The following is a 17,530-nucleotide window of genomic DNA, read 5'->3' on the forward strand; positions in this document are numbered from 1 at the left end:
AATTTAAACCTTGATCCAAAAGAATTGTAGTCTAAATAAGCATCATCAACAAAGGCAGAAGAATATAAAGTACGAATATACCTATAATGTGGAGCATTAGTGGAGCATTTCTGTGTTTCACTAACATAATATGTAAAATCAGACATGTTGATTAAAATGCAGTTTCTCTGGCCCTACATCTGCTTCTGTGCTTGTCCCTTGCATAGGTGATTTCCCATGGGCTGATAGCATGCACAGTAATCTGTCACTCCAGGGTAACCTGTTTATATGTCAGATTCTTTGTATATAGAAATGGGCCTCAATCCAGACCTCATTTCCTCCATTTGGTTTTCCTCGTACACTGAAATAGTTCATGATAAAAATATTTCCCATTGAAAAAAATGATTATACATCCCTGAGACCCCTGCCTTTACCTTGGTTAATACTGTGGTGTTTCTCCTGTATAATGGCTAATTGCTTCTAGAAGGCTGTAGTTTGCAGACATACATTACAAACTAGGAAGCTCAGTGGACGTAGGGCTGCGGCAAGGTGTAGGGGACAAGAGAGTGAAAAGGGGGACAAGGAGATGGAAAGGTTTTCTGTGTTTATGAATGATGTTAGAGAGAACAGCAGATTAATAAGAACACAGTTATTTTCTGAAGCAGATCTCTCAGTAATGAATGTTATTTAGCTCTTAATGGTATTTCATGCTGCTGCTCTTAAATAACAGAATAACCCAGTCTTTTTTTGCCATGGACTTCTCAGGGCAAAATTATCACCCGTTCTCCCTTCTTTCTCTGAGTGCTGAAATATTCAGTGCTCACAGTGTAAGCTTTCTTATTGCTGTTTAAACTCACCTTGGTGGGCTGCATCGGTCCCAAAGGGAAGCAATTGAATTAATTTCTCTAAGGCAGACACACAGACAGTTCTCCAGGAGTGAGAATGACCTTTCTGGTATACCCATCATCAATACTTTATTTCAACACATTTTCATCACAGCTGAAAGCCTGTATTCCCAGGAGGAATCAGCAATTTGAGGCAACCCTGCTTTCGTAAGTCGAGCTTTCTTTGTCAAGAACTGACTGAATGTCAGTGTTAGCTGGCCAGGAGTTAGGAGAGGAAGGTGCAAAGAATAAGTCGTGATCCCTCTGATTATAACATTGCACTTCTGTCGCTCATGGCATGGGTAATAAATACTACAGCCAGGCATTTATGGAAATACTCTCAGTATCCCAAGTTTTATCTTCAGTGTCAGTGTAACACTTATCTCGGGGTTGAAGACCATGGTTTGGCACATGCTGTCTCAAGAGAGATACATGATACAAAAGTGTCTGTGTTAAGATGTGTGGAAACAAGTAGCAATTAAGCAGCAATTTCTAAACAAGTGAAAAGCCAAGGGAAAAGAAATATGGGGATTGCTATATGTATATAGAAGTGGCAATTATTAGACTGTTTTGACCTTTTCTGCAAAGAACCAGCAGCTCTTTATTAAACATACTCAGAGGATAACAAGTAATTAGAATTAAATCACAAGTGCCGGGAAACTATCTTCACTGCTGATAGCCCTAGTCACTAACAGTGGAACACTTTCAGTTTGATTGATTCCAGCTCCAAACTTTGGAATCCTTAGCAACCTGAGGTCGTAGAATCATAGAATGGCTTGGATTGGAAGATACCTTAAAGATCACGTAGTTCCAACCCCCTTGGGCAGGGACACATCCCCCTAGACGAGGTTGCTCAGGACCCCATCCAGCCTGGCCTGGATGGGGAGGAAGGCTAGGTATTTGGTTAGTCTTACTACATCACTTTTTATTGGATGGAAGCTTGTGACATGTTGTCTCAGATAAAAATAAAACCAGAAAGGGTGTGGAGAGACAACCTAAAATCCATTGCAGTGTGGAAAGTTGAACTTGCAGTAGCACAATACAGTAGTGCAGAAGCAAGAAGATGATTGCAGAAGCAATCTTCTCTGCTGTCAGACCTTTCCACTGTAAGACATTTCCCTACTGAGTTTAAAGACAAAAGAAAATGGATTGCTTGTGACAGTTCTTCAGTAACCCCTGGTTAGATGTGATTAGATTGAGCTGTTGGTGGATGGTCTTTTAGACAGTCACTTTAATGGAGCAGCAGCTTCCAGGCTATACTAATCTCAAATTTCAAATCACAGTTCTCCAATTCTCACTTTCAACTCTATCCTCTGAAACTTTCTGGCTTGTACAAGTGCTTCAGCTTGCAGAGCTGTAGAAGGAACAGTGCAAACTACTTCAAAGTAGTGTCTTATATAGAGTACATAATAGGCTTGACTTGACTCATCTTTTGTAAGTTTTAGTTGCTTTGAAGTAAGTTCCTTCTTTCAGTTGAAAACACCTGTAAAAGACAAGGAAGTGTGGATTTAAATTTTCTTTCTTGATTGTTCTACTTGGTCTTCCTCAAATCTGGGTCTGTTTGTGTCCCCTGGACATGTGCTGATAGTACTACACAGAGCATTTCAGTGATCAGTGTAATCAGTTCTTTGTTTCCTTCAGCAAAGCCTCCAATTTTAAAAATCCATGTGGAAACACCTCTGTTAAAATCACAGAGGCACAGGAGCATGTCCTTAAAAACCTTATTTCAACAGAATTCCAAAACTGCACCTACCCCTTTTGCAGGAAAAGTCCCTTTAGGACATAATACTAAATATTCCTAGCTAGAGGTGGGCTCCTTGGTAGCACCAGACTTTTTCAGTGCTTGATAATGAAATAATAGTTACTGAATTGCCTATTTTACACATCTATTGACCTTGGCTACTACTGCTTCTTTGGCACAACTGAGACTATTGAGTATTTTGACTAATGTACTTGAATGCAAAAATTCATAATCCCATTTTATTGTACCTACAGGCAATGGAAGACCTAGAGATTCCTTTGCTAATAGTTTTGATTCACATTATACCCCTAGGTAGACCTGTGGTGTCTATAAAAATTACTGACAGAAATTGTGGGAAATGCAGCTGTAGGGCTTCAACCTCTTAGCAGCACTTGCTGTTTTTCCCTTGGAAGTAGAATTATGTTCTGCCTCATTGTATTTCCAGAAAAGGGAAATATCAGCCATGTAGTCCTTGAGAATTGTATGGCTTTGGGAAGTCTTAAATTTTATATATGTAAATATAGCATTCAGCATGGTATATTAACTGGTATCTTCCTCTTTGCCCCCTGACAGCTTTTCTTTATAGTTTCTTTAAACAGTCTTATTGGTGCTGAAGGTTGTCTCTTACGTACCATTTCATAAAGCGAGCTGGGCTAAGGGAGTAGATATTGCATCCTCAGGCTTCACTGCAGTAAAAAAACTAGAACAACTGAGGGCAAAATCCTAAAATAAGAAAGTTCAGGCCCCATTAATGTTTGCCCTGCAGTTCTGTGTAACATCCTGATTCCTTTGAATTTGTCCTTTGCAAAGTCTAAAAGCTTCCATAATCAGTGGTAGAGGGAGGCTGTATTGGTTCATACCAGAACAGTGCAGGTTATACCTCATCATTTGTTGGACATTTGGCACACATCCACATTCAAAGAATAGCTCACCTAATTAAGGCAGCCCCTTAGGACTTACCAAGAGAATCTGTCAGGTACCAGCTGTTGTTAGTATAGAATATGAGATCAATGTATCTTCACTCTCAGCAGGTACTACATTCTTTAAATGAGACAGATGCAAATGAAAGGTTTGGATAGATCAATCCAGAATGCCCAATTCATAAAAGAATAGTTTTTGGTTGTAAGGGTTTATCCATATATGAACTTCCATTTGGGTTTTCTGTTCTGAAGTATTTTGTATTTTTCTTCTGCCATCCTGCCTCCAGAATTAGAATCACTTTCTTCTGTGTGTGACAGAGCAGCCTGCCTGACAGCACAGAGGCTGAAGCTCTACTCGAGCACTGTTTTCAACAATCCAGGATAGTGAGGGATGGAGGCATATTACAAGCCTCAATATGCTCCCCAGCCTTCCTGACTGAGCAAAGTCCAGAACAGTCACTCCAGCATCCATTGCTCTGGGTCTGGAAGGTAGAGGAATTGCTGGCTGTCAGGGTATCTCAATTTATCTCACAGTACGTTCAGTATTTTAACTAGTATATTAAATTTCTTGCAGTTGAAAAACCGCTGTCAGTTTGGAGTCCTACACTTAGGTTTCTCAGAAGCTTTGTTTTTGATAGCACTTAAGGGAAACAGGAAATACGAAATCACTGCTCTTCAGCAGGAAACCTTAGTAGCACTCACAAAACTCCATCAAAATCCTTTTGCTCTTATTCATGATCGTTAAAGGTCAGCAAATAAAGTGACTTCTTTCTTTTTTCCTTCTATCTGTCCCAAGTAGAGCTATAGGCATTAAGCCTTCAATACTGAATTTGGGAACCCAACTTAAGCATCACCAAACAGAAGGCAGATATGGAGACACATTAATATTTAAATATTCTGAAGTGTGGCAAGAATACAAAATTTTCAGAGTTTCTCATCTTTTATAAAAGGACTGATAAAACAGAAACTTGACCACTGTATTTTATAAGACAGCAATTTGAACACATTTACTGTATAGGGAGACAACATTTCTGTCAAGCTGATGTTACCAACATCTGAAGTCTCAGCTCTTCATCTTCCACATCTGGTAAGCACTCTCACAGGTGGCTTACATGAACTCACAAATAAATTAGTCACAATTCACTTGCTCTTTGAAGAATAGTTACACCAGTCAATAGATTTACTCAGGACAGAAAATAACAGAAATAAAACTTTCTGCTCAGATGAGCCTGGGCTCCCTAGCAAATGCACTCCTTCATTTTTTGCCTTAAGCAAAAAGTACTCAGGTATCCTGGTACTTTCACCTTGCTGAGCTAATGCTATTCCTCAGAGCAAAGGTAAGGGAGAAACTTCAGAGCAAAGGAACTGTCTACCCTCCCAAACCATCTCTGCCAGTATTTCTCAGTGATACAAATGTTCATCTTTTCTTTACAAAAATGAGAGTCTAACCAATATCAGAATGATTCTGGTCTCAGGCAGACCCTTTAGGGCTTTATGATAATCTCCTGCATGTAAGTCTGGATAGTTCATCAGAGGACAGATAGCTGCAACTTTCCATCAGCTGTATCAGTGGGTCTCTGAGCCTTTTGTCACTTCCTAGCAAGGTGTGCACAATTCTTTTGTTTTCTAATTGTGCCTTGTTTATTTTCCTTGTGAGTTCATTGTGATTTTTTGCATCTGCTATTTGTGAGGTTTTTGTCTGTACAATTCAGCTTTCTTTCTTAGAGCTATCCATAGTAGTTCCAAGATCTTTTTCCAGAATACATCCAAAAGACTGATTTGATTTTTCAATGGCTACTTCCCCACGCACTTTTCAAATGAATCTCATCTGACATATTATTGTTTGCTCAGTCAACATCACAGAGTGCTTCTATATTTCACTTTTAATATCTGGGTTTTATACTTTATTATCAACAGCCTTATCATCACACTGTTCATCCATTTCTCCACGTGACTAAGTTATTGGGCAGATCACATTCTGGCACAGATTCTTGCAGAACTTCCATGGGACAACTCTCCATTGTGACAACCTGACCATTTTTACTGCCCTTTATTTCACAATAATTATCCCCTTTTATCCCTTTCATTACAGGGATAAATAATTATTTATTAATGAATATAATTCTTTTTAATCTGTGAGTCAATGACCACTTTTCTTCCATGGCACATAGTTCTTGTAAGAGCATGTATTGAGCAAGGAAGGTCATGAATAAAAGTATTAAGAGTATATGAAATCTATCCCTTTTAAAAATATTTTTTATTAGTATAGTATACTTTGAATATGAATCTGTGATATGGTATCTTTAAACAATCCTCTTTCTATCTGAAAATGTTATCCTTTTGATTGCTAGTTTTAGTTCATATTTAAATCTCCATCATTTTAACATAATAGCCTCTTTGAATCTAAGCACTACCACAGAGGAGGTTTTTTTGCAGCCTTTTAAATTCCTTCAAGGATATTGAACTTGTGGTCGCTGTTGGTCACCAATGCAGGGTAGTTGCTCTGTAGAGACATTCTGAATCAGAGGCTGCTTGCTGCTTAGGGCCAAGTGAAATGGTGCTTTGTCCCTCTAGGTTTCTTTGACTACCTCTTCCAAAATCTCTTAAATACAACTTTGGGTCGCAACCTGGAGCAATTGAAATTCCCATTTTTATGGAGTTTTCTGTCTCTGCAGTCTTGCAAATACTGCAAATGGAGTTTAGTAATTCTGACTACTGTCACCCTATTGTATGGCTTTAGTCGGGTATTTTTCTAGTGTAGGCAGGAAATTATTTGAGATAAAATTAACTCCTCGTTTTCTGTAACATGTATCACTACTTCTTTCCCATGGTATTCCTTTGTTATTGCAACATTCAGTTGTACCTAGAGATGATGGTAAGAAAAGCAAAATCCTTAAAAATGTGACAGATCAAAGCTGCAGTAATTTTTCATGTAGGTTAGATAAATAAGAGCTAATTCTCAGTTTAGCACTAGATAACTAGTTACATTTCATTTCTGGTTTTTTTATTGAGGCAAACTTCCAAGTCTTTTGGGAATAATGTTCTAATGTCATAATATTCAAGCTGCTTGGTTCTTAAGCAGTGTGTTGTAAATAGCCTGAAGTGAACTATTTGTTTTTGCATGGTATGCGGGGGGCTCTTCTGGGGTTTTTTTGTTTTGTTTTATTTGGGAGGGTGTGGGGGTTGTTTATTTGTGTGTTTTGCTAACTATATGGGAGCAGTAATAAAATGGCTTTGTGGCTGTATGTACTGGAGTATGCAACCTGTAATCCTACCATCTTCCCTTTCAAACACAAAAGATGCAGGGCCCAGTATCCCTTGTCCATAGCTGGTTATGGCTGTAAACACAATTTCTGTAACATAATGCACCATCGATTAAAAGTCTAAAGTAAAAAAAAAACAGACGAAGTTTTGCTTGGTAGGGATGATTGGTGTGCAAGTTCTTTGCTGATAATGCCTGAAGTTTGATGTGGATGAATAATGCAGATGAGAGTTCCATGCATGAAAAGCTGGTGTTTCTCTTGCTGCATCATAAACACACTGCTGTTTCTGATTAGGTTAGAATCAAAATGTAAATAGTTCCTGCTGTGACTAGGAATATTTAAATTGCCCTATCCAGAACATTTATTTTCATGAATCAAACAACTGAAAAAAACAAGGTTGGGAATTTCCAGAAGTTTTTAATGCCAAATAAGCTCGGCTCAATACCAGAGTCAATGATGAAACCTCCATTATTTTCAGTTACTGGGACTGTGTTGAAAAATAAACCTCAGAAGCCTCTTTCTCATGGGAAAATTGTGAAATAGGCTTGTATATATGTGCCGAATGCAGAGTCAATGTTTATAGGATCAACATTTGTTGTTTAAAGGAAACCTTTCTTATTTACATGACAGCTGAACTTTGTCCAGTTATCTCATTAATTATGTCTGCCTTCTCTTAAGTATCCAGGTTGCTGAGAAGTGACATTATTAATTTATAAGAGCTGTGTAAAAGTTTTGTACAAAAGAATGTTCTAAACAAATGAATACAAGTTTCAGAAAGTAATTTATTAAAAATTACTTTGTTAATAAAGAGAATCCTGCTGTTAACCCAAATCATTACATTTAAATACGATTTGTGTCTGTTCTTGTTATTGCATAACTTAAAACCAGCTATACCTTAATTTTAAATTGCCAGATTCTATTACTTTCAGGTTTGATTTAAGAGAAAATGTAGGAAGGAGAGAGCAGCTCTTCCATCCCTCTGCTCTGCCCAAACTGGAGTCACTCAAACCACTCCTGTTAGCTACTCCTCTACAAACCTTCAAGTTTAGAGTCTGGACAGCCTCTGCAGAGCCATCTGTTCCACTGGTTATGTATCCTGACTGTTGGGGTGGGTTTCCCTGTCTGATGTGCCTGTGATGTTTCAGCTGTTCAGGTCCATGCAAACAGCCACACTGAATTTGGTTCATGGTCCCAGTTATCCTCTGCCCTGTTACAACAGTGACTGCCTCCAGATGCTTCAGAAGGCAGTGAGGTAGAAGATGTAGAGATCTGAGATGATTCTCCTGTTCTGGATTATCTGATATGTAAATAAGCCTACCATGGGCCCTAATGCATGAAATGTAATCTCTCTCCCAAAATCTGTTAGCATTGCAAATTGAATATTCTTGCTAACTTTATATGCTTTTGGCTATGTGATTGTTTTTTGCCTCTTAGGATTCTGCAGCAGTGAGTGTCATAGTTTGTTTATGCATTGTATGGAAAGTTATTTCCTTTTATCAGGCTTGAATTTGTTGTCTTTCAGTTCCACTGACTGTCCCCTGTCTTGTGTGTTAGGCAATATGGAGAAAAAAGCTCTCAACATGTCTTATTTGGAGTATTCATTATTTTTTTGGTTATATCCCTTCTTGCTGATGTTATTTTAGGATGAGGAATCCATTTTTTTCATTTCTTCTCAAATGATATTTCCCTCAATCTTCCCATAAGCTCTAGTAATTTTGCAATTCTTATTAAGATGATGCCACTGTTATTGCACACAGTATTTGAAGGAAACACACAATGCTTCTGATTTGTACAATGGAATTCTAATCATTTCCCTGCTCTTTTTCATCCCAATTCATATTCATGTTAGCAACTTGTTTACTTTTTTGGGTTTTTGACCGTAGCCACACTTGAAATTGAAATGATAATTGAATTATTTTGCTTTAAACTGAATGTGCTTGAGGTGGATTGGAGGTTTCATTTCCATTGTTGAACCCAAAGCTGAGTGTTTTACTTATTAGGTTTTTGTGCTGGTGGTGAAAGATATATTCATGACCATATTGCTTATTTTATCTCACTCCTCTGGTGGACATTTAATTATAACAACATTACTTTTTAATGAACTTTAATCAAGAACTTGGGCTGTACTGTTGATAAATTGTATTTAGAGTTGAACTCAATATATCGATATTTACAATCACCATAGTTCTAGTTTTTACTCTGTTTTCTGCTTTTTATTGCATATATCCATTTACTTCATTCCCCTTTGAAGCTTCTTTCCACGATAATTTTTCTCCATCTGAACAGCTGAAAAAGCTAAATAAAGACTATTTGGGTAGAAGGTAGTGTGTGCTGCTAGCTTGCCTTTGCAAAATAATTGTATGTACCTTGATGAGGTAGGCCTTAAAAATACTTTTTAATTCTTTGAGATATAACTGTTTTGAAGTAATTTATTTTTATTCAATGGAGATGTGAATTTTTTTTCTTTATTTTCTATTCTAGACACAAGGGCTATAGCTGACACTGCAACTTCAATATTTAAAATATTCTAGTTTTCACATTCTAATAAAGGATGAAATTTAAAGCATGGTGCGCTTGCTTAAATGAGCTTGCAGGTCAGACATCACCTTTTTCATTAAATTCTCATCAAGTGAACTCAAATGTGCTAGACAGAGTCAGCAAAATATTTTAAGAACAAGATTCTGAAGTTGCTCTTGTTTCACAGAACATGTCTCATGAATGGTTGTTGCAAACTAAGGCTCTTTAGGGGAGCTGAGAATTATTCTTGCTCTCATGTTTCTTGTGGTTTCTTCATTCTATCTACCGTACTCAAAAGCATTCACTTAGAAATATGTATAGAAAATCTCAAAATATCAGGTTAAAACATGACCTAAAAAAGCTGATGTGATTTGTAAAATATTTTTTGTGAATTTTTGAGTTATTTCTCCCCATGCTGGTGAAGTACAAATTAATTTTCAGCTGAAGGCCTTAATGGCCAGGAATCATTTATATTGACTGCCACAAGAAGATTTTTGTTAATTGAATGTGGTCTAAAAGCATTACATGGCATGTTTTTTCAGACATTGATGAATGTGGAACTGGAAGGCATAGCTGTGCCAATGACACTGTTTGCTTTAACTTGGATGGTGGGTATGACTGTCGATGTCCCCATGGCAAGAACTGCACAGGAGACTGTATCCATGAAGGCAAAATCAAGCACAATGGTCAGATTTGGGTGCTGGAGAATGACCGATGCTCTGTCTGCTCTTGCCAGGTCAGTACAAATGGAAGTAGCTGCTTCTGCAAGGTGGTGGTAGGGATAAAGGGCAGAGTGTCAGGATTCAAGTGAGATTCCTGGTTTAGCTGCCTTCTCAGGTGCATGTGTGGAACTACAGAAATAAAATCATATATTACATGGGAGAGATATTACATTATATTACATTGGAGATAGCTTCTCTCTCCAACCTGCATGAGCAGAACATTCGTTGGAAGTTTATTATATGGTACTGGGAGAAGGATGATAGTACTGTTTTGTTAGCAGAGATGCCACCTGTGGTCTCTGGGTGGGAGTAACAGCATTTTCATGCAAATAAACTGTCTAGACATCTATTGGGGTTGGAGACTGAGACCAGTATCTCTAGCAGATGGCTATAAATAGAAGTAGTTTCTCTGTCTGCAGAATAATTCAGTTTAACTTTCTCAAATGTTTGCTGTGGGAAGTTTGGTCCCAAGCTAAATGCTGATGGGGAATGAAGGCCCAAAACACTGCTGACGGTATCCTGAACATTTCAGCAGCTCGACTGTCGCGTACTTCGTTTAGTTTCAGATCACCTATCATCTTCCTATGCGAATAATTAGAGAACAGAGGGGATGGTCTTCCTTGACACTCTCCAGTCTATGAAACTGGGATGTTCAATGAAGTTTAAAGCAAGATTCATCAAGCATCTATATGAGAATTACAAACTTAGTGCAATCCATTAAAATCTAACCCTTGGGAAGAACACCTTTTGGGTTTCACCACCTCAGGGGAGAGCTGCCTGGAAATTGGTTGAATGAAGGATGTAGAAGTAGGGGAACTTTATGGTAGTTACTGAGTGTGTATTGGAGTTTCTGGCTTGGTTTGAATTGTATTTTGACAAAGATACTGTGTAGTGGAAAACTTGTGAGCTGCTAATGGCTTAGAATCATGGTAAAAAATAAAATTTTGGCTGGAATATGGCTGTAGTTGTGCAAATTTCTGCCACTGCTGTATGTCTCTCTTCTAAAAATAGAATGGATATGTGATGTGCCGGCGAATGGTCTGTGACTGCCAAAATCCCACCGTTGACCTCTTTTGCTGTCCTGAGTGTGACCCGAGGCTCAGCAGTCAATGTTTACATCAGAGTGGGGAGCTTTCCTATAACAGTGGTGATTCCTGGATACAGAACTGTCAGCAGTGCCGCTGTCTGGTAAGGTTCCTGATTACAGCAGCAGAGACAGGAGGGAAAATCGGTATGAGATATTCTGATCTCTGAATAGTTTCATTTTCATGCATTAGCATCCACCGAATTTCCCCTGAAGAACCTGTATAATCAAAATCGGGTTTTCGTGGATTTTTGTCAGTATTGTCAAGTTCCTGTCAAAAATGTGTTTTGATGCAATAGACATCATATAAATTATTTAATCATGAAGGTGGTTTCAGCAGAGTGGAGGTCATTTGGATATGGCACCTACACAGCAACACTCGTGTTCACTTATTCAGAGACTGATGAAGCTCTATAGGGAAATTCTAAATATGTATTTATTATCACAGCTGATAATTTCAAGGATGCTGGTAAACTAAAACTTATTTATTCATTCAGACATTTTGAGTAACAGAAAAATAATAAGACTTTGTGCATTTTTCTAAACAGTGAAATGAGATTTGAAAAAAACCCACATCTGTTAACGCTTGTCATCTTTTTCCTAGGCATGTATTTCGGAGTCTAAGCAAAAACTATTCTGCATAATGCTGCTCAGGAAGTTTCTGTGACGGAGAAAATCCCAAGATAAAACAACTAGCTTTTATCACAGATTATCTCAAAATATAAAGGCTAGTCCATGTAGCAGCTTTGGCTTGTCAGTGTATCATGAGTAACAGCCAGAAACTCATTTCTGTAGACTGTGCTTTCAGTGCTAAAATCCAATGGAATAGATTACCATGTGCTTTATTAAATGTCTTAAAAATGAAAAAAACCCAACCTACAACTTCAGATTTCAAAAGATCATGAGATCACATCAATAGATGTTTCTTTTTTTTTTCAAGATCCTACTTCTGTATCAAAAGCCTGCTTTCTTTCAGTGGTCATGGATTTTTTTGGGTGACAAAGTATTGTCTACTCCTTGTACTGTCCATCAATGCAAAAAATAGATTGAAGTATCAAGATCAGTGACTGGGTTAAAAGATTACTTTAATTCTTACCATCCTGCAATTCAAAAAGAAGAAAATTGACCCAGATGAGAGTTTTTTAAAAGACTAACTTCACAATACTTTCTGCAACAAGTGAAGGAAATTTGGAGCTATGACAAGTGTCTGTGATTTTTTTTTCAGCTTCTGCTCTGGAGATAGTGAACTCCTCATTCTCAAAGTCTTAGGTACATTTTTCATGAGTAAACTGATTTCCTAGGACCAAATGCTGTGCTTTTTGCCCTCCCTTAAGTCCAAACTATTCAATCTGTGCTCAAATTAGCTGAATAAATTGGGGATCAGAGATGGAGCTGCTCCAAAAAAAAAAAAAAAAGTGCATTAATAACTTCTGTGAAGTCTTTTCTTTGGCCAGTAGATCTGCAACATTGGCCCTTGTCCAGAGTGAAGGGAGGGTGATTCCAGCTTCTAGTAACTGATACGATTCATTAAACATCTTGAGATTTGTGTTCAGGCATACAGTAACTTCCCCTAAGGATATGCTGGCCTAACACAAATCTCTGCTCGGACCTTTTCTTACCCTGACTGTACTACACCCACCATGCAGAAGGTGTGATAAAGTTTGGAACTTCAGGTATTCTGCATAATATCCTAAGTGGATGGTGAGTGGTTGGAGGTCCTCTCACTGCAAATGTGCTGGTATTCCCTGTTACATTGGGCTGCTGGTAGCTCAACATCCTTAATCCAGCCAATACATTTGTAACCATGGCAAAGATAAATTTGAGGGCTTTCTATGGCAAGCCAACAGTTCAAATTGCGAGTAAGAACTGGGTGAAACTGAAGATTTTGGCACACTTTTGTGGAGTCATGTTACAACTTCTGTCACTTGCAGAAGTAGGGTGTCACAAGGACAGGCCTATATCCTGTGTTACATAACTTCTATGGAGAATTTTCAGCTGCAGCTTGATGGAGAGTGTACTGATATAAGTTAAATCTAATATACTTCCTGAATGGCATGCAGAAAAAAACACCTGATCTGCTGTGTGTCCCGCAGTCAGTGAATATCAGTGTTTTCTGTGCTGAATTCTGAACAGGACCAGTTGGGAAAAAATAGCCAGCTAGAAAACATGGTGCTGATTCAGAGGAATGGGTGAGAAACAAAATAAGAGCTAATAATAATATCTTGCTCTTTCTGAAAACAGCAAGGAGAAGTTGACTGCTGGCCCTTGCCATGCCCAGAGGTGGACTGTGAATTCAGTGTCCTCCCCGAGAATGAGTGCTGCCCACGCTGTGTCACTGACCCCTGCCAAGCAGACACCATTCGCAATGACATCACTAAAACATGTCTGGATGAAACCGATGTCATTCGCTTCACTGGATCTTCTTGGATTAAGCATGGCACAGAGTGCACCCTCTGCCAGTGCAAGGTAATAGAGGTTATAAAGATGAAGCTGAGATGCTTCTTCCCAGCTTGTTCTGTGGCACATAAATATTAATGTACTAAGTCCAGTCAGTGAACAGTTGGTGTCTACACTTGTTTTAAAGCAGCAGAGATGACAGTAAAAGTGTTCAGCTTAGTTAACTGTACTCTTGCATGTGGTAGAAGCATGGTGTGATGTGCGAGCAGGTCAGAAACAGGACAACAGCCCACGCTGCAGAGTGCTGTGGGCACGGTACTGGACTTCGCTTTTCCACCAGGATAGCTGAATTCATGTTTAAACATGGAGCTCCAAGCTCCATGCTATCTTGGAAACATGCAAATATGGCTATGTAAGCCTAGCCTTCACACAAGAAATTTGTTCAGTGTGATCCTATAGTGTTAGTGGAACTGCTTGAATTGCTTTTTGAGAATAGTAATTGTTTTCAGAATAAAAGGACTAGTTATATGGTTACATAGCTTTTGTACTTTAAAATTAATCAACGTGTTTAGAACATTTACTGGTTTTGTAGTCAAAGAAATTATTGTCTGAGGAGAAAAATTAATAGCTCTGGGCATATGTGAACTCTGGCATCTCTTTTTGAGAATGAAAAGAAAAAAGGGCTTAACGTAAGTGTTTCTATTCAAAATAAGACCATAAAGTGAATTATGTTTTCTGCCATCCGGTACTGAAGAGTGACAATATGTGTTAACACAGTAGCCAAGGAGAGAGAGATAGCAGGATTCATGCAGAGTTCTTTAATTATTACTGAAATTCACAGTTGATTTTGGACTTCATTCTATATTTTTCCCAAGCAAGATGCTTCCCAGACTCCAATACATGGTACAATTAACTACTTTGAAAAGGTGCTCATAAAAAATAGTCTATCTTCAGCACCTCCTTCTGTGAGAATTCTGTGTGATCAGGCAGCAGAAGCTGTCAAGCATCACTTCCTTCCTCCACTTTGCCTGATGCAATACTGTGTGCAACAGGTGCTGCTGTCGAGGCAGAGTCCTTTCTCAAGGGCAGTGGTATGCACCAAGTAAGTGTCAGCATTTGTCTTGATGTCAGAATGGGTCAGTGGTTAGAAGAAAATGCTGTAGTCTGACAGACTAGCTAATGGTTAGAAAGCCATCTGCTGCCCAGAGGATGTTGAAGCAGGCTTACAGGCAGAAACCTGTACTTCTGGGGTCTGTAGCTGGTGGTATATACCAGCTCCAATGCTAGAAGTGACTTTTTGCTACAGTTCTTATGCATCTGGTTCCCCATCTGTAAAAACAATCTTTTTGTGTGGTTCTTCCCTAAAGCACCTTTGAGACTCAGTGGTGGGAAATATGCTCTTGCTGTACTGCTAATCAGTGGCAATGCAGAAGGCATGTATCAGTTCTGATCGTGGCCACCTAAGTGCTGCTCCCATCTGGCCTTTTGTGTTAAGCAAAGACTGAACCTTAAGGGTTGACTAATTGGTATTTAGTGCAAACACGTACACAGACTAACCAAATCCATTGCTGCCTTGTGAACATAGTGAGGATTAAAACACATACTCTGCCAAACTCCATAATTTTAATGACTCAGGTGTGACTCTGCCTAGCAAAGTAGAGGTACCACTTCATCCCTAAGCAAGCCAAATCTTACTCAATTCTCTTTACAGAGCAGTGTTCATTTTGAAATACGCTATCTGATCATATTGCCAGCATTTTAATATTGCAGTTCTGCATGCAAGCAGCCCGCTCCCTCTGGATCAGGGTAGTGGTGTGCCCAGTTTGTATAGTGCTCCTTCTCATTCATCCTGTGTCACCCCTCTCTTCTCTTGTAAAGCATCTCATGGAAGGTCAAAACTCTAGTCTAAGCCTCTCTAAACAAGCGATAGCAAAATAGGTTTACACAAATCCTTAAAGAATTTAGAAACCTGGGTATCAGCTAAAGCAGACTGAGCCACAAAAGCATTTCTAATCACAAGTAAAGAAGGGGGAGAGTAGGATCGTAACCTCCTGTAACAGAAGGAGTGAAAGAAAATGCTTGAATTATTCAGACCTTGGTCTTTAATAAGTCCTGTCAGTTTAGTCAGTTTAATGTATTTGGACTAATTTATAAATAATACTCAGTTTTTATTTGCATTGTAAGAATCAGACTTAAGAAAATAAGTAGTAGAGATGCAGAAATTATTTCTCCAGTGTTTTAATGATGTCCATAGGCAATCTGTTCCCTTAAGTGCCCTTAGTATCCTCATAAGAATGTCTGGACTATTTGGAAAAAGTTCATGGATTAATGTTTGCTGGTGTTACAGCCAGGATGCATGAAGTTGAAGCTTTCAGGGCTAAATAAAACCCAGAGTCCCTTCTGCCTGATCTGAATGAAACTCCCTAGTGCCCTGTCTTGTTCAACAGCTTTATGTATTTGAGCAGATGCCCGATACCTTTATGTTGGGAGCATTCCCTCCACTGATCCCAGTTTCTTTCAGTTTGACTGTTGTAGCTCTGGGACACAGACCTCAACAAGCCAAGCAATTAGAGGAATCATAATAGCCTGTTCCTTTGGGCAACATAAGGACATGAGCACAATGTCATGAATCTGATCCAAGTCTGTACATGTTTTGTGTTTTACAAGTGTGTACGTTCAAATCTGATGGGTATTTGCAAACAGCTGAACTTGTTAAATTTACTTGTTTTGTACAAAATGCAAATTGTTTCAATTCCTCTTTCTGTTTTTTCATCCTTTAGAATGGCCATGTCTGTTGCTCAGTGGATCCACAGTGCCTTCAGGAACTGTGACACCAACAGCTATCTCTCACAAGCAGTTTCTGGATAAAGAATTTTCCTACACAGAAATAGACCTTTAGACCAAAAATTGTTCAAAATTAAAACTAAAATTAGGTTGTTTTTGTCTATCTGAAGTGCAGATATGTGATGAACTCAGTTACCTGAATCAGAGTGAAATTTATGGGACTCAAGACAAGCTCAGATGTGTAAACCTTTGTATGAGGTTAGGTCCAAATCTTCTGGCTATTTGTCTGTCTGGCATCCTTGTGCAGAATGTTTAGGTTAGTGTAAAGTGACACATTGTAATGCTGTACATAATGATGTCAAGATCTAAAATCAACTAGGAGTTCTTACAGGGTCTTCCGAAGCTTTGAGAGTCCAACGCTTGACCAGATGCAGCAGATTTACCTAATCATATTTGGAACTGCACAAATGTGTTTGATTGCTTACTGCAGAACTTAGCAGATGTTTGAGTAAAAGGATGAAGCCTTCAGGAATAATGAACCTAGCAGCTAAGATGTGATATGTACAGTATGTGCGCTGAAAAAAAAAAAAAGATAAAGTTATTGTAAAAAACAAAAAACAAAACAAGAAAAAACCAAAAAAAAAAAAAAAACCAAACAAAAAAGAAAACCCGTGATGCACAGGCATGGCTTCTTAATGTTTTCTGATGGGAAAAGTCATCAATATTTCCTTGTTTTACTGCACTTACTATTATTTCTTGATTGACTTTGTTCGGTATAAGCTCGTAATTGTGCAAATTTAAATAAATATTTCTCTTACCTTAAGTTTCTGTTTGTGCCATCTTTCCTCTTCCAGGATGTCATTTTTATGTGTGCTGTTACTTCTTTGCAAGCATTCCTGGGCATCTGGACAATACAGTGAAGTATTGCCTGTCTAGCTCCTCTACATGTGGAAGCTTATGCCCAGCACAGCGTTATGCCTATCATGTCTTTGTTAAGATACACATAAGTAATTTGTCATTACAGTGGATTAAACAGCAAATTCACATGCTTAAATATCAGATCCTATGTGCCAGTGGGATGTTGTCATGCAGAGTCAGTACAGATCATTTGTGTGTGACTTGGATCTGTTCAGATTTACAGGGGATCTTCTCCAAATTCCTCTTCTCTCCAGCTGCCAAGGGTTGGTTTGTCTTCCTTAAGCTCTGCAGCTGTTTTTGCTGTTTGTGTGAAGTATCTTA

At 38.5% G+C, this 17,530-nt stretch overlaps 1 protein-coding gene across 2 annotated transcripts in view; it reads left to right on the forward strand.

Annotated features, from left to right (window-relative positions):
• The window catches only part of NELL2 (neural EGFL like 2), a 147,582-nt gene extending 130,468 nt beyond the window's left edge, over positions 1–17,114 (forward strand). For both annotated transcript variants that reach the window (XM_032106575.1, XM_032106576.1), the window contains 4 exons: positions 9,847–10,040; positions 11,038–11,214; positions 13,352–13,576; positions 16,288–17,114. In XM_032106575.1, coding sequence (XP_031962466.1) covers positions 9,847–10,040; positions 11,038–11,214; positions 13,352–13,576; positions 16,288–16,338 — 647 coding nt within the window. In that variant the 3' untranslated portion in view covers positions 16,339–17,114. The remainder of the gene's footprint in view (positions 1–9,846; positions 10,041–11,037; positions 11,215–13,351; positions 13,577–16,287) is intronic.
• The last annotated feature ends 416 nt before the right edge of the window (positions 17,115–17,530 follow it).

The sequence above is a fragment of the Corvus moneduloides genome, chromosome 4, assembly GCF_009650955.1.
Source record: "Corvus moneduloides isolate bCorMon1 chromosome 4, bCorMon1.pri, whole genome shotgun sequence".
Classification (NCBI taxonomy): Eukaryota; Metazoa; Chordata; class Aves; order Passeriformes; family Corvidae; genus Corvus; species Corvus moneduloides.